The 14,125-nt window shown below is 47.8% G+C and overlaps 1 protein-coding gene across 5 annotated transcripts in view; it reads right to left on the bottom strand.

The window, feature by feature from the left end:
• Positions 1–6,431: 6,431 nt before the first annotated feature.
• GTF2IRD1 (GTF2I repeat domain containing 1) overlaps positions 6,432–14,125 on the bottom strand; it is a 178,496-nt gene continuing 170,802 nt past the window's right edge. For all 5 annotated transcript variants that reach the window (XM_075336355.1, XM_075336356.1, XM_075336358.1 and 2 more), the window contains one exon: positions 6,432–6,660. In XM_075336355.1, the coding sequence (XP_075192470.1) occupies positions 6,592–6,660 (69 nt within the window). In that variant the 3' untranslated portion in view covers positions 6,432–6,591. The remainder of the gene's footprint in view (positions 6,661–14,125) is intronic.

Here is a 14,125-nt window from a genome sequence, read left to right as displayed (position 1 = left end):
TACCAAAGAATTTGTGATTGCAATCATTTTCAGGAAGAAACTGAGTATTCTGTGACAGAATTGCAGGGGTGCCATTACTTTTGGCCAGCACTGTAGATATTACCCCTGAAAAGTGGTATTATACCCAGGGGTGCCACAATCGCATCACGGGGCCACCGATGGCGGCAGGGAACAGCGCAATCCTCGATCTTTCTGTGTGTAAGTGGATTGCTGTGATTTATCCTGGACTGTATCTGTATTGTACTACTTGAAATCTGAATGTGGCAGAACAGGATAAGATACGTGCTCATTGGATTTAAATCTAAATGCTACAGTTCGCCCCCACCAAACTTAATTTGGCCCTGGTCATTGATCTAAATGTATATAAGTTTTTTTGGTGGGGCCGAGATGGAGATGGAGAGGGGAAGGAGGGAGACAGAGGGGAGGGATGAAGAGAGGGAGTGGGAGAGAGAGAAAGAGAGGAGTGAGAGAAAGGGAGGAAGAGGAGAGAGAAAGGAAGGGGAGAGAGAGAAAGATGAGGAAGAGGGGATGGAAAGAGAAGAGGAAGGGGAGGGAAAGAGGAGAGGGAGGAAAAGAAAAGAGGGGGAGAGAAGAGGAGGGTGAGAGAAAAGAGGAGGGGGAGATATGCCAACACACCAGGGCTGCGGGAGAGCCAGGGCGAAGCGCCAGGATTGGCGCATCTTATGGAGGCACCAGTTCTGGGGCGGGTGTACAGGGGGATTCAGGGCATAATAGCCACCTACTTAAAATGCAGCATAGGTGCTGCTGAAGGTGGTGCTTTTAGTTTAAAACGTCAAATAATGGACTGGTGACAGGTTCGCTTTAAATAAAGGGGGCAATGATTATAATTACTATAGGGGTCTCACAATAAGGAACATACATTTTTGGTTAATGGTGGTAAGAGGTAACATTTACTGTAGGGACCAATTAGGGGACATTAATACAGCTGTAATATAATCTCCTTTTTGAGGATCATTTCATTGTTAAGGCCCAACTGTTGATTTCTGAAACTAAAACAGTACAGTAGATAGTATACTTAAAATATTTTATTCTCCACTACTTATACAGCACCTTAACAAGTGTAAAGGCTGATGGTTCAAATATATTTCTATTTAAATGTGTGTGTATTATATAGTGCGTCAAGTTAGGCTAGTAAAGAGTAAATCCGATTTATTTCTACCGATTTTAAGAAATTACTAAGGGGGGGCGCTGTTTTAATGTTCGCCTCAGGTAGCAGAGAAGCTAGGTTCCCCCTTGCAAATACCCAGTGGTAAATATGCACAATGGGAAAGAAATATAGGGGTCGTTACTCCAGATTAATGGAGGGATATTCTTAAAGCTCTTCCCACAATAGCTTTGGGAGAGGTGTCTAGACTCTCACAAAGTCATATAATGCACAGAGTGTACAGAACACCAGATTTTCTCAAGAAAATTTGATGCAGACCATATGCGAAATGTCCCAAATGTGATATGGATCTGGCAAATATGGAGTTGTCCTAAATTACATAGGTATTGATCTAGCGTATTGGATTTAGTAGATAAAGTGTTTTAAATTAAAATATCTAGAGAGCCTAAGACATTTCTGTTAGGCTATGTAGAAGAATTGACAATAGACACTCATGGTAAAACAGCTACTAATCGTTTATTATACATTGCCTATAAATTAATAGCATTACACTGGATCCAGCCCGCACCATGAGTTATGAAAGAATTCATAAATAAACTTAACAGTCATAATATGTGAACGTCACATTTATAAAAAAAAAGGGTCATATGGTGAATATGAAAAATGGTGGTCACTGTGGTTAGAGTGCCCAGGTTTAGCATCTACATCAATGCTGGTGGAAAGATTCTTTCATTTAGGTCACGTGGCACTATAACCACTTTATAAATATTTATGATTATCCACTGTAAAATATAATCATGGGTATTGTTATTCTATCGAATAACATATTGCATGGCGTGTCTTTCTTGGGTATGAATCTGGCAGAACTCCTTTGACTGAAGTGAACGGTAAATGTTGGGGGGTGGATATTGTTTCCTTTTTTTGCTCTTTTTTGTATAACTTTCTTCTATATCTAAGTGATGTGTTTTTTGGTGTATTCAGTAACAATAAAGATGATTTAAGCAAAATTCATCATGTGCGCCATTTTAAACAACTTGGCTCTAAAACTTGTAACTAATACCATAAGACAAAGGATAGTGACCTAAAAAAAAGACTGAATGATTAATCGGGCCTATGTCTGAGCTGTATAGTTTATTTGTAATAAAATATTGGTTTCTAGATTCTTGGTTGTTTGCCACCTTGTGTGTATGTGTCTATTCATTGGATCCTGATATTTTGGGTATGTTTACATACATTGGCATGCACTCAATATATTTATTTCCACTTTGCTTGGCAGTGCCCACTCATCTTGCAAGTAGCAGTATTTTGTTTTATATCACATTTCTCAGAACTGAAATTCAGAACCAATCTATGTTTGTTTTTTTGCCACTTAAGTGAATTTTGATGTTTATGAACTATTGCACAATTGATCATTTGAAGTTGCTAAACTTAGGAGAATCCTGATTGTGCCCAGATGGCAGTAAAAAGTGCTCTAATTACAGAATGAACACTCATAAACCAACTATTCTCCTAACAAATTGAGATTTTAGAGTAGTTGCATAAACAGCATCTGCGATCTGCGCTTACAGAAAACATTTTTTTTTACAATATGAAACCCATTTAATTTGATTTAATTTGCTTGCAAAATAGAAAGTGTTTCATTGGAGAGTATATGCAGCTGTGTTACTATGAGAAGGAATGATCAACTTTCAATGCATTCAACCAAATAGCCAGTTTAATAAATTGATTTTCTGCATTGCTTCCAGATTTCTCTTCTTTCACTGTCTTTGAATCAAATCCACTACTTAGATAAAATTGGCAGGTTGTTCATTATACGGTGATTGTGACCAAACTGTTACATTTATGCTTCATTGTACCCTAGATCTTGATTTAAAAATGCTTTTGCTGCTGTAGAAGACATACCATTGGTGTAATCCGAACAGTCACAAAAGTGTCCAAGAGGTAAAGAGGTCCACTTCCACCTCCAAAACAGCGATCGGCGTCTGTCACAGACACATTATTTGATGGCAGAGGCTTTATATTCGGTTCTTGCATCGGGGCCCTCTTTTGTCTGGGTCTCCTTTGCTGTATTACAATGTTGCGAGCCTTAAGGCCGCTTTACACGCTGCGACATCGCTCAAGCGATCTCGTTGGGGTCACGGAATTTGTGACGCACATCCGGTCGCTTTAGCGATGTCTTTGTGTGTGACACCTATGAGCGATTTTGAATCGTCGCAAAAAACGGTCAAAATCGCTCATCGGTGACATGCCCCCATATTCTCGAATATCGCTGCAGCTCTGTGTACGAAGTAGATCGTCGCTCCTGCGGCAGCACACATTGCTATGTGTGACACCGCAGGAACGAGGAACCTCACCTTACCTGCGTCCGGCCGCTATGAGGAAGGAAGGAGGTGGGCGGGATGTTACGTCCCGCTCATCTCCGCCTCTCCGCTTCTCTTGGGCGGCGGTTCGGTGACGCTGCTATGACGTCGCTGTGACGCTGAACAAACTTCTAGAAAGAAGGCGGTTTGCCGGTCACAGCGATGTCGCAGAGCAGGTATGTGCATGTGACGCTGCCGTAGCGATAATGTTCGCTACGGCAGCAATCCCACAATATCGCATGTATGATGGGGGCGGGTGCTGTCGCGCTTGACATCGCTAGCAATTGCTAGCGATGTCGTAGCGTGTAAAGCGGCCTTTACTCAAGGCATTCAGAGGAATATGTCAAGATTGGCTGCGCCAAATGTATTAAAAAGGCAAAAACTGAAGCGTTTAATTTATATTAATCACTGAAGTTTTGACTAGGGCCTTGTTGAAATGAAAAAGTGTCAAAGAAATAACTTCATGCTGTGCTATTGAATTAACCTTAAGGCCCCGTCACACACAGATAAATCTTTGGCAGATCTGTGGTTGCAGTAAAATCATGGACATATTGTACACAGCCCCAAATCTGGCACTGATTGTCCACAATTTGACTGCAGATTGATCTCTGTGTGTGACAGGGCCTTTAGAGTTGATGCATAAGACTAAAATCTTCTGAAAAAAACCCATGTACATTGCCTTGAAAACTTATTCATATATCAACTTTTCCACATTTTTTTCACTTTACACCCACAAAATTAAATGTATTTTGTTGGGATTTTATGTGATATACCAACAAAAAGTAGCAAGTTTTTGTGAAGTGGAAAGGAAATCATACATGGTTTTCTAAATAATTAAAAAATATAAATCTGAAAATCTTGACGTGCATTTTTATTTAGCCCCCAGTAGTGTGATACGCGTAAAAAAAATCATGTGACCAATTGCCTCTAGAAGTCACCTACTTAGTGAATTGAGTGCACCTGTGTGTAATTTATTCTCAGTATAACTACAGCTTTTCTGTGAAGGCCTCAGAGGTTCGTTTCAGAACATTAGGGATCAGACAGTATCATGAAAACCAAGGAGCACACCAGACAGGTCAGTGATGAAGTTGTGAAGAGAAAAGCAGGGTTAGATAATAAAATAAATAGCCCAAGCGCTAAACATCTTATGGAGCACTGTTCAAACCACTATCCAAAAATGGAAAGAGTATGGCACAATTGTAAACCTACCAAACCATGTCCGTCCTCCTAAGTGACATCCTAAGCAAGGAGTGCAATAATTAGAGAAGCAGTCAAGAAGCCCATGGTCACTTTGGAGGAACTGCAGAGATCAACAGCTCAGGTGGAAGAATCTCTTCCACAAGACTACTATTAGTCATATACTCCACAAATCTGGCCTGTATCGAAGAGTGACTACAATAATGCCATTTTTAAAAGCAATCCATATGAAGTCCCAATTGCAGTTTGCATAAAGCTATGTAGGGGACACAGCTAGCATGTGAAAGAAGGAGCTCTGGTCAGATGAGACCAAGTAAAACCTATTGGGCTTAATACAATACGCTATGTGTGGCGGAAAACTAACACTGCACATCACCCTGAAAACACCATCCTCACTGTCAAACATGGTGATGGCAACATGTTGCTCTGCTGATGGTTTTCTTCAGCATGAACAGGGAAGCTAGTCATACTTGATGGGAAGATGTATGGCGCTAAATTCAGGGACTTCCTGGTGGAAAACCTGTTTATGGCTGCAGAAGACTTGATACTGAGGCAGGGGACCACCTTCTAGCAGAACAACAACCATAAACATACTACTAGAGATATAAATGAACAGTTTAGATCAAAGCATATTCATGTTTTTTAATGACCCATTCAGAGTCCAGACGTAAATCCCATTGAGAATCTGTGGCAAGACTTGAAAATTGCTGTTCACAGTTGCTTTCCATCCAATCTTACTGAGCTAGAGCTATTTTGCAAAGAAGAATGGGAAACAAATTTCAGCCTCTAGATGTGCAAACTGATGGAGACATTCCCCAAAATACTAACAGCAGTAATTGCAGCAAAAGGTGGTTCTATAAAGTTTTGACTCAGGGCAGCTTGAACACAAATGCACATCACAATTTTCAGATTTATTTTTTAAAATATTTAGAAAATCATGTATTATTTCCTTTATGCTTCACAAATACTTTCTACTTAGTGTTGGTGTATCACATAACATGGCAATATAATAGATCTTTAGGTTTCTGAGTTTAATGTGAAAGAAATGTAGAATGCTCACTGGGTATGAATACTTTTTCAAGGCACTGTAGGGGCTAATTTTCTAAGCTATACTCACCAAAAAATTGTGGTAAAAAAATGTGTCTTTCAGTTGGCACCAAATTTATGTGTTTTACTGGTGAGTGAGTGTAAATTCAGGTGTAGCGTAAATAATGATCCAGCCACCAATGTGGCAAAACTTAGTTGACTACGGTAAGCCAACTCATAATGTTCTTATTTTAGACTACACAGTCTAAAGATGTGCCAAATGTATTAAACAGCACAAACCACTTTGATAAATCTGCTGCAATCTAAAGGGAATGTGTGACACGTTTCTTACTATGAAAACTACGGGCACTATGAATCAGAGCCTGGCTGCACAATTGCACTCTGGTATATTTTTCTCTGTATCGCTACAGTATTTCAGAAAAAATATAGTGAGAAGATCCTAGTGCCGATTCCGTTGTTTCAACAGATCTCTTCCATGTCTATTTAGTGGGATAGTCACCTAAAATGCTCAAGCGTTTCAGAGACAATGCTATCCATGGTTTGGACACCACCATGAATCGTGATAGGTTCCCTTTAAACTGTCTAGGCTAAGTGTGCACTGTCTAAAACTTAGACATGCCCTTTATCATTAGACTCTGTTCTTCAATATGTAGGAAATTGCTGTATACATTTATATCACCAAACATATAATAAGACACAAATCAGAACAAGGCAACACATTTTATTCCAAAAAGGCCGTCTTGAATGGCAGAAACATATTGTAAAATTGATTGGAAAAAACTTAAAAGGCAATGTTAAATATTGTCATATACACTTTTATACAATAATTACATATTTCCATTCAACTTCCATCTGAGAGAACTAGTAGTTCATTTGTCCAGGAATCTGCATATTCACACCACCGTAGTCCAGCATATACATGGGCCATTGCTACAACAGAAGAAGAGCATAGTATTAGGCATGTATTGCAAGATTATTGTTTTAAAATTGTTTTTTCTCTATAGTTTCATTGGGGGACACAGGACCATGGGTTATGCTGCTGTCACTAGGAGGCTGACACTAAGTAAACATAAAAAAGTTAGCTCCTCCCTAGCAGCATACACCCCGAGCCGGAGGCGGGCTCAGATCAGTTTTAGCTTAGTGTCGTAGGAGGCTGATGTGGGCCGTCTCGGCCCCCCTCAGCCATGTATGTTTTTTGCGCTTTTTTCTTTTATTTCGGCGCCGCTCATCACTCTCATACCTGTCGTCTTTTTCTCTGCAGGTATTCGCGTCACTCATCCTCCGCAGCTCTGTGGGTACCACTCCCCAGGGTCGCAGGGGGCTTGAGACTTCGGGCCCTCTCCCCCGCCCGTCCCCGTGGTACCACTCCCGGGGGTGCGCGTGTGGGCAGGTTGTTTTGTGGGCACCCCTGATTCGCCCTGCGGTATCACCCCAAAGGGCGTACAGGGGAGTACAGCAGGGATGGAACCTCCGCAGCGTTTTAATAGATGGGGCCCTGTCACGCTGCCTTCTCCTGATAGGGGGCTGATCTACCCCCATCATGATGTCCACTACCCTGCCTCAGCACGCTCTCCCCCGGAGCCTTCCTGGACGAGCAGCGCTGTACACAGGCAGGGCCAGGGAACCCTGCCTGCACCGCATCCATCGCTGGGCCGGCGCCGCCGATTGCAGGTAGGACCGACCTTTCCTGCACTTTCCCCCGGCCCTCTCCATAAATTTAGTCCCCAGTCTCGGCCTAGTCGCTCCTGCGTCCTAGCCACGCCCCCGCTGCAGCGCTATTGGCCGCCGGTCGTCTCCCTCTGTATCCTCCCACTGCTCTGCCTCCTGGCTGATGGTGGGGGCTGTGAATCCTCCGGGTTTTCGCGCCGGAATCCTGCTCCTCCCCCAGCCTCCTCCAGCGTCCCCTCGCCATTTTAGCCTGCCTCTGGTCCCCTGAGGCTGCAGCGCGCCGGCATTCTGACTCTTCTGGCCAGCTCACTCCTGGACTCCTCTTCTGGACTGGTGGGCAGCACGCAGGACCTGGGTAAGCTCTGCTCCTAAGGAGTAGCCCTCACTAGGCAGCATTCTCTGAGTTTAGGGACGAGTTAACCCTCTCCTGTCTCCTTCCTAGCAGCCACCAGGGAGAGTGCCTGTTTTCACCATGCCTAAGGCTAAGCCCACCCAATCCAAGCAGGCCCCCTTTGCACTTTTTTTTGCATGTTCCTCCTGCAAGTCCAAGTTTTCCCAGGGTCAGGACGCCCCACTATGCTCCGTCTGTTCTACAGACGCACAGCCTCCGCAGGACTCCGCGGCCGACGCTTCTGATACCGCAGACGCCACAGCGCCATATGCTGCAGGGCCCTGCGTTCCGCCCCCCCCCCGACTGGCTAGCGTCCCTGTCCCAGTCCGTAGATTCCCTCTCTGAGGCTTCTCGGACCATCGCACAAGCTCTGCGCCTGCTGCCGTCGCTTGCCCAGATTCCCGCAGACCCGGCGCAATCGCCTCCGGAGCAGGTGAGCCCCGTTGCAGGGTCCTCCTCTGCTGCTCAAAAACGGACCCGCCAGGTCTCGTCCTCAGACTCTTCCCAGGTTTCACCTTCATCCCCAGGTCCAGACCGTCAGTCCTCCAGGGAGGCTTCTGACTGCTCCGATGATGATTCCGATGCGGCACCCCTGCAGGACTCAGAGCAGGCGGCTGATATTCGGCGCATGGTGAATAGCCTGATAGAAGCAGTAAACCAGACCTTGAAGGTACAGGTGGACCCCGTCTCCTCCCAGAGCACCCAGGTCTCGTTTAAGCGGGTGAAGCGGGCCCAGAACACATTCAGCGGACATCCAGAATTCGCTGAGTTACTGCGCAGCCACAGGCAACAGCCGGACAGGGTATTTACCAGCGGTAAGTCCATCGATTTGCATTATCCCTTTCCTGAGGGTCTTCGAAAGGATTGGGCAGGCTCCCCTGTGGTCGACCCCCCAATCTCCCGCCTGTCTTCTCACACAGTCCTTCCACTCACTAACGGTACGTCTCTCAAGGACCCTACGGACCGTACTATTGACAGGTTGGCCCGCTCCGCCTTCGAGGCAGCGGGCACATCCCTCTCTCCGGCCTTTGCCTTGGTTTGGGTTGCGAAGGCCCTGATGTCCTGGGCGGACACGCTACGTTGCGGTCTCCGCGCCATTCCTGCCAATCCGGACCTGGTTCCCATCGCCTCGCAGATTTCCCTCGCGGGTGAGTACTTGCTCAATGCAGCCCTGGCGTCTGCAAGTTGCGCGACCCAGGCCGCCAGCAACAATGTGGCCATCCGTCGAGCCCTCTGGCTCCGGTCCTGGAACGCGGATGCGGCCTCTAAGAAGTCACTAACTTCCCTGCCCTTCCTAGGGGAGCGTCTCTTCGGAGATATGCTGGACCAGCTGATCTCCGATGCAACGGGAGGAAAGAGTACATCTCTCCCCCAATTGCGCCCTAAGCGCTTCCAGAATCGGCGTCCCACCGCTCGTTTCCGGCCCTTTCGCAGCTTCAACTCCAATCCCCAGCCACGGAAAAGCCGCTCTCCTCCGAGAGACAGGAAGACCCGGTCATTCAAGACCAATCCCGCCTGGCGTTCACGCTCCCGCCAGCCCACGAGATCCTCTTCTGGTTACCGCCGACGTTCCTCCAAGTGACTCGCGGTCGGCGCGCAACAGCGCCAGACTTGTGGGAGGGCGTCTGTCTCGTTTTCAGCATGTGTGGATCCCCCTGACCGCCGATGCCTGGGTCAGAGAGATCATCACATCAGGATACAAAATAGAATTCGAAGCAAAGCCACCGAGACGTTTTTTCCTATCTCGCCCTCCCGAGTCTCCCGCGCGGGCTCGCGCGTTCTTTCACTCCATAGACTCCCTCCTCCGAGCCGGAGTCGTGGTACCAGTCCCTCCCGCAGAGCGTTTCAAGGGGTTCTATTCCAACCTTTTCGTGGTCCCCAAAAAGGACGGCTCTGTCCGTCCCGTCCTCGACCTAAAGCTTCTAAACAGGTCGGTGAGGCCTCGGCCGTTTCGAATGGAGTCACTCCGGTCCGTCATCGCGTCCATGGAGGTAGGCGAATTCCTGGCATCGCTGGATATTCAAGACGCCTATCTTCACGTCCCGATAGCCACCTCTCACCAACAGTTCCTCCGCTTTGCGATAGCGGAAGATCACTTCCAGTTCACGGCTCTCCCCTTCGGCCTCGCATCCGCACCCAGGGTCTTTACGAAGATCATGGCTGCTGCCATGTCCGTCCTGCATTCCAGGGGTGTCATGGTCATCCCGTACTTGGACGATATGTTGATAAAGGGCTCTTCCTTCGAGGACTGTCGTCTTGGGGTTCAGGTCACGATCGACACCCTTTCACGGTTAGGGTGGCTGATAAATCGGAAGAAGTCCTCTCTGACCCCGGCCCGTCGGATCACCTTTTTAGGCATGGTATTCGATACCATCCAAGGGCGAGTTTTCCTCACACAGGAGAAGATGTCCTCCCTACAACGAGGCCTCCGCGCTCTCCGGCGTCAGCGCCAAGTTTCCATCAGGTTCGGCATGCGGGTCCTCGGTCGTATGGTGGCGGCGATGGAAGCGGTACCCTTTGCACAGTTCCATCTCCGGCCCCTCCAGCTGGCCTTGCTGAAGAAGTGGGACAGATCTCCCTTTTCTCTGGACCGCAGGTTTCATCTTTCGCCGGAGACCCGCCATTCCCTCCGTTGGTGGCTCAATCAACGCAACCTCGCATCAGGAAGGTCTTTCCTCCCGCTCCACTGGAAGATAGTAACCACCGACGCCAGTCTCCAGGGCTGGGGAGCAGTGTTTCGGCATCACACAGCGCAGGGCCGATGGTCACCGAGGGAGAGTTGTCTCCAGATCAACATTTTGGAGATAAGAGCCATCCGACTAGCCTTGCAGCAGTTTCGGCACCTAGTACAGGGTTGCCCGGTCAGGATCCAGTCGGACAATGCAACGGCGGTGGCGTACATCAACCACCAAGGCGGCACAAGAAGTGTCGGGGCAATGCGAGAAGTCAAGAAGATTTTGCACTGGGCCGAATGTCATCACTCCCTGATCTCAGCGGTACACATCCCAGGCGTGGACAATTGGGCGGCGGACTTCCTCAGCAGGGAAGGCCTCGCCTCCGGAGAATGGTCCCTCAACCGGGAAGTCTTCAACCAGATCTGCGACAGATGGGGAGTTCCGGACGTGGACCTAATGGCCTCCCGGTTCAACCGTCAGGTTCCGCAGTTTGTAGCGCGGTGCCGCGACCGCTTGGCTTTAGGAGTCGACGCCCTCACCCTGTCATGGAGCCAGTTCAGTCTCCCGTACATCTTTCCTCCGCTCCCTCTAATTCCGAGGGTTCTCAAGAAGATCAAGGCGGAAGGAATTCCGGTCATCCTAGTGGCTCCGGACTGGCCCAGGCGAGCATGGTTCGCGGAACTCACTCAGCTCCTCGCAGACGCTCCGTGGCGCCTTCCAGACCGTCCAGATCTCCTGCAGCAGGGACCTCTTTTCCATCAGAACTCACGGGTCCTAAATTTGACGGCCTGGCCATTGAATCCTGGGTTCTAGCTAAGGCTGGTTTTTCCTCAAGAGTGATTCAGACAATGATTAGGGCCAGGAAGCCATCTTCATCAAAAATTTACTACCGCACGTGGAAGGTTTTCTTCAGATGGTGTGAAGAACATAATATTTCTTCTCCACTCGCCTTCTCCCTTCCTTCCCTGTTGGCATTCTTGCAGTCAGGCCTAGATGCGGGTCTCTCGCTCGCAACACTAAAAGGCCAGATATCGGCATTATCAATCCTGTTTCAGAAGCCACTGGCCGCTCGTTCACAGGTTAAGACCTTCATCCAGGGAGTGACCCACCTGGCACCGCCGTACCGTCGGCCTCTAGAGCCGTGGGACCTTAATCTAGTCTTAGGGTCACTTCAGGGCCCCCCATTCGAGCCCTTGCGAGAATCTTCCCTTTCTCACCTGTCTTGGAAGGTGGTGTTTCTCGTTGCCATCACTTCTATTCGCAGGACGTCAGAGCTGGCAGCTCTCTCTTGTCGTTCCCCCTTTTTGATTTTTCACCAGGACAAAGCGGTTCTCCGGCCAGATCTCGCTTTTCTCCCAAAGGTGGTCTCCCCGTTCCATCTTAACGAAGAAATCGTTCTTCCGTCCTTCTGTCCGGGCCCCTCTCACAGCTTGGAGAGGTCCTTGCACACCCTGGACCTAGTGCGTGCACTTAGAATTTATGTCTCCAGAACCGCGCCGTTCCGTAAGTCAGATGGTCTGTTTGTCCTCCCTTCTGGTCCCAAGAGGGGTGAATCGGCATCCAAGGCCACAATTGCCAGATGGATCCGTTCCGCCATATCAGAGGCCTATCGGATTCGGGACAAGTCTCCGCCGCGGGGGGTAAGAGCGCACTCTACCCGTGCAGTGGGAGCCTCTTGGGCGATTAGGCATCAGGCGTCGGCCGACCAGGTCTGCAAGGCCGCCACCTGGTCTAGCCTGCACACCTTTACTAGGTTCTACCAGGTTCACACCCAAGCATCGGCAGATGCTAGTTTTGGGAGAATGGTCTTGCAGGCAGCAGTTGCACACCTGTAATAGGGTGGCAGCATTCAATTATAGTGCAAGCCCGCCGAGGTAGGTTGTTGTTTTCTTCCTATCTGCGGGTTTTTCGGTATTCCCACCCAGGGACTGCTTTTGGACGTCCCATGGTCCTGTGTCCCCCAATGAAACGATAGAGAAAGTAGGATTTTTGTGTACTCACCGTAAAATCTCTTTCTCTGAGTCTTCATTGGGGGACACAGCACCCACCCTGCTTGGTTTTTTGGTTGTTCAATTGCATTTGCCTGCTATTTTTTCAGCGGTCTTATGTTCATAGACCTCTTGTTTGCACGGCTGCATTGTTTTAGTTACAACTTGTTTTTATGTATGGTGATTCTGGTACTCCTCCTACTGCTTGTGCACCAACTGATCTGAGCCCGCCTCCGGCTCGGGGTGTATGCTGCTAGGGAGGAGCTAACTTTTTTATGTTTACTTAGTGTTAGCCTCCTAGTGACAGCAGCATAACCCATGGTCCTGTGTCCCCCAATGAAGACTCAGAGAAAGAGATTTTACGGTGAGTACACAAAAATCCTACTTTTTTTCACTTGTGACAGCACTATCATGAAGGTAATATTTTACACTATCAAGAGTCGATGAAACTGACATGAATGGAAATTGTTGCAATGACAAAGGCTTCTTTGACTGTGACAAGGCAACAGGTGGATAGAGTAGAAACCGTCTCCTGCTAACTTATGTGCAGTGGACACCTGGCAGGGCAGCCGGAATCCAAGCCAGGGTGATTTCACTAAAATAGTCTCCCGTTGGATGCTCTGCATCCCAGTAACCAAAAGGAGACCAGGTTTTCTACCAGATTTATATAAAACATATTTATGTGTTGTTGAAAGTTTTGCAGACTGACAAAATTACATAATTACACAGTTACATTTAGTGTCTGTGCCAGATTGTTATCCTCTTTGTTGAGCAACAGAGTCAATAAGTGCAGGGCTCAGTTCAGCCACACATATAGATAAGCAGATTACCATCGATCTAAGGGGACCGTCACACTAAACGACATACCAGCGATTCCGACCACGATACGACCTGGTCAGGATCGCTGGTACATCGCTACAGGGTCGCTAGTGAGCTGTCAACAGTCAGATCTTCCCAACGACGCAGCAACGATGCGGCAGTCGCTGGGACCCTGTCACATAGCACGATTCAAATCTTGATTAGTAACATAGGCGTGCATCTACATTGCCTTTTCCGCGCCCCCTCTGCTCCGATTGGTGGTCGTAACTGCGTTGTGACTGGGCGGTCTTGCCTTTAGAGAAGGCAACATAATAGCGCTTCCTTCCTTCTCCATCCTTGTCCATCCTACAGTCCCGATGCAGAATGGACTGTATTACGATCTGCTGCTACACGCAGTCCGGGACAAGTAAATTCAGCCCTCTGAAATGTACTGCAATCTACAAGCCAGAACAGAGGATGGAAGAGGCCAATCCGATTGCAGTAGTGATCACCAATCGGAACAGAGAGATTGCGGAAAACAACGAAGATGCACGCCTACGTGAGTAGCGAATGAGGTAGTTGGGTAAGGTGTCAAACACACCAATGTGTTCTGCCCTGCGGGAGCCCAACGACCAAAAAATGAACCAGAACAGTGTGTAACGATCAGCGATTTCACAGCAGGGGCCAGGTCGCTGCTTAGTGTCACACACAGCGAGATCGCTGAGGAGGTCACTGGTACGTCACAAAACCTGTGACTCAGCAGCTATCTCGCTATGTGAGAAGTAACCCTAACCTTTGAGACAATTGTGTGTCAGATATTTACTGTAAAAGGTGTTGTAAACAGTTTCAGCATCTAAATCAAGATAACTCAGCAA

The sequence above is a fragment of the Anomaloglossus baeobatrachus genome, chromosome 2 (assembly GCF_048569485.1).
Source record: "Anomaloglossus baeobatrachus isolate aAnoBae1 chromosome 2, aAnoBae1.hap1, whole genome shotgun sequence".
NCBI classification, from domain to species: Eukaryota; Metazoa; Chordata; class Amphibia; order Anura; family Aromobatidae; genus Anomaloglossus; species Anomaloglossus baeobatrachus.
Note: the sequence above shows the minus strand (reverse complement) of the source record. Positions and strands in the feature narration are given on the sequence as shown.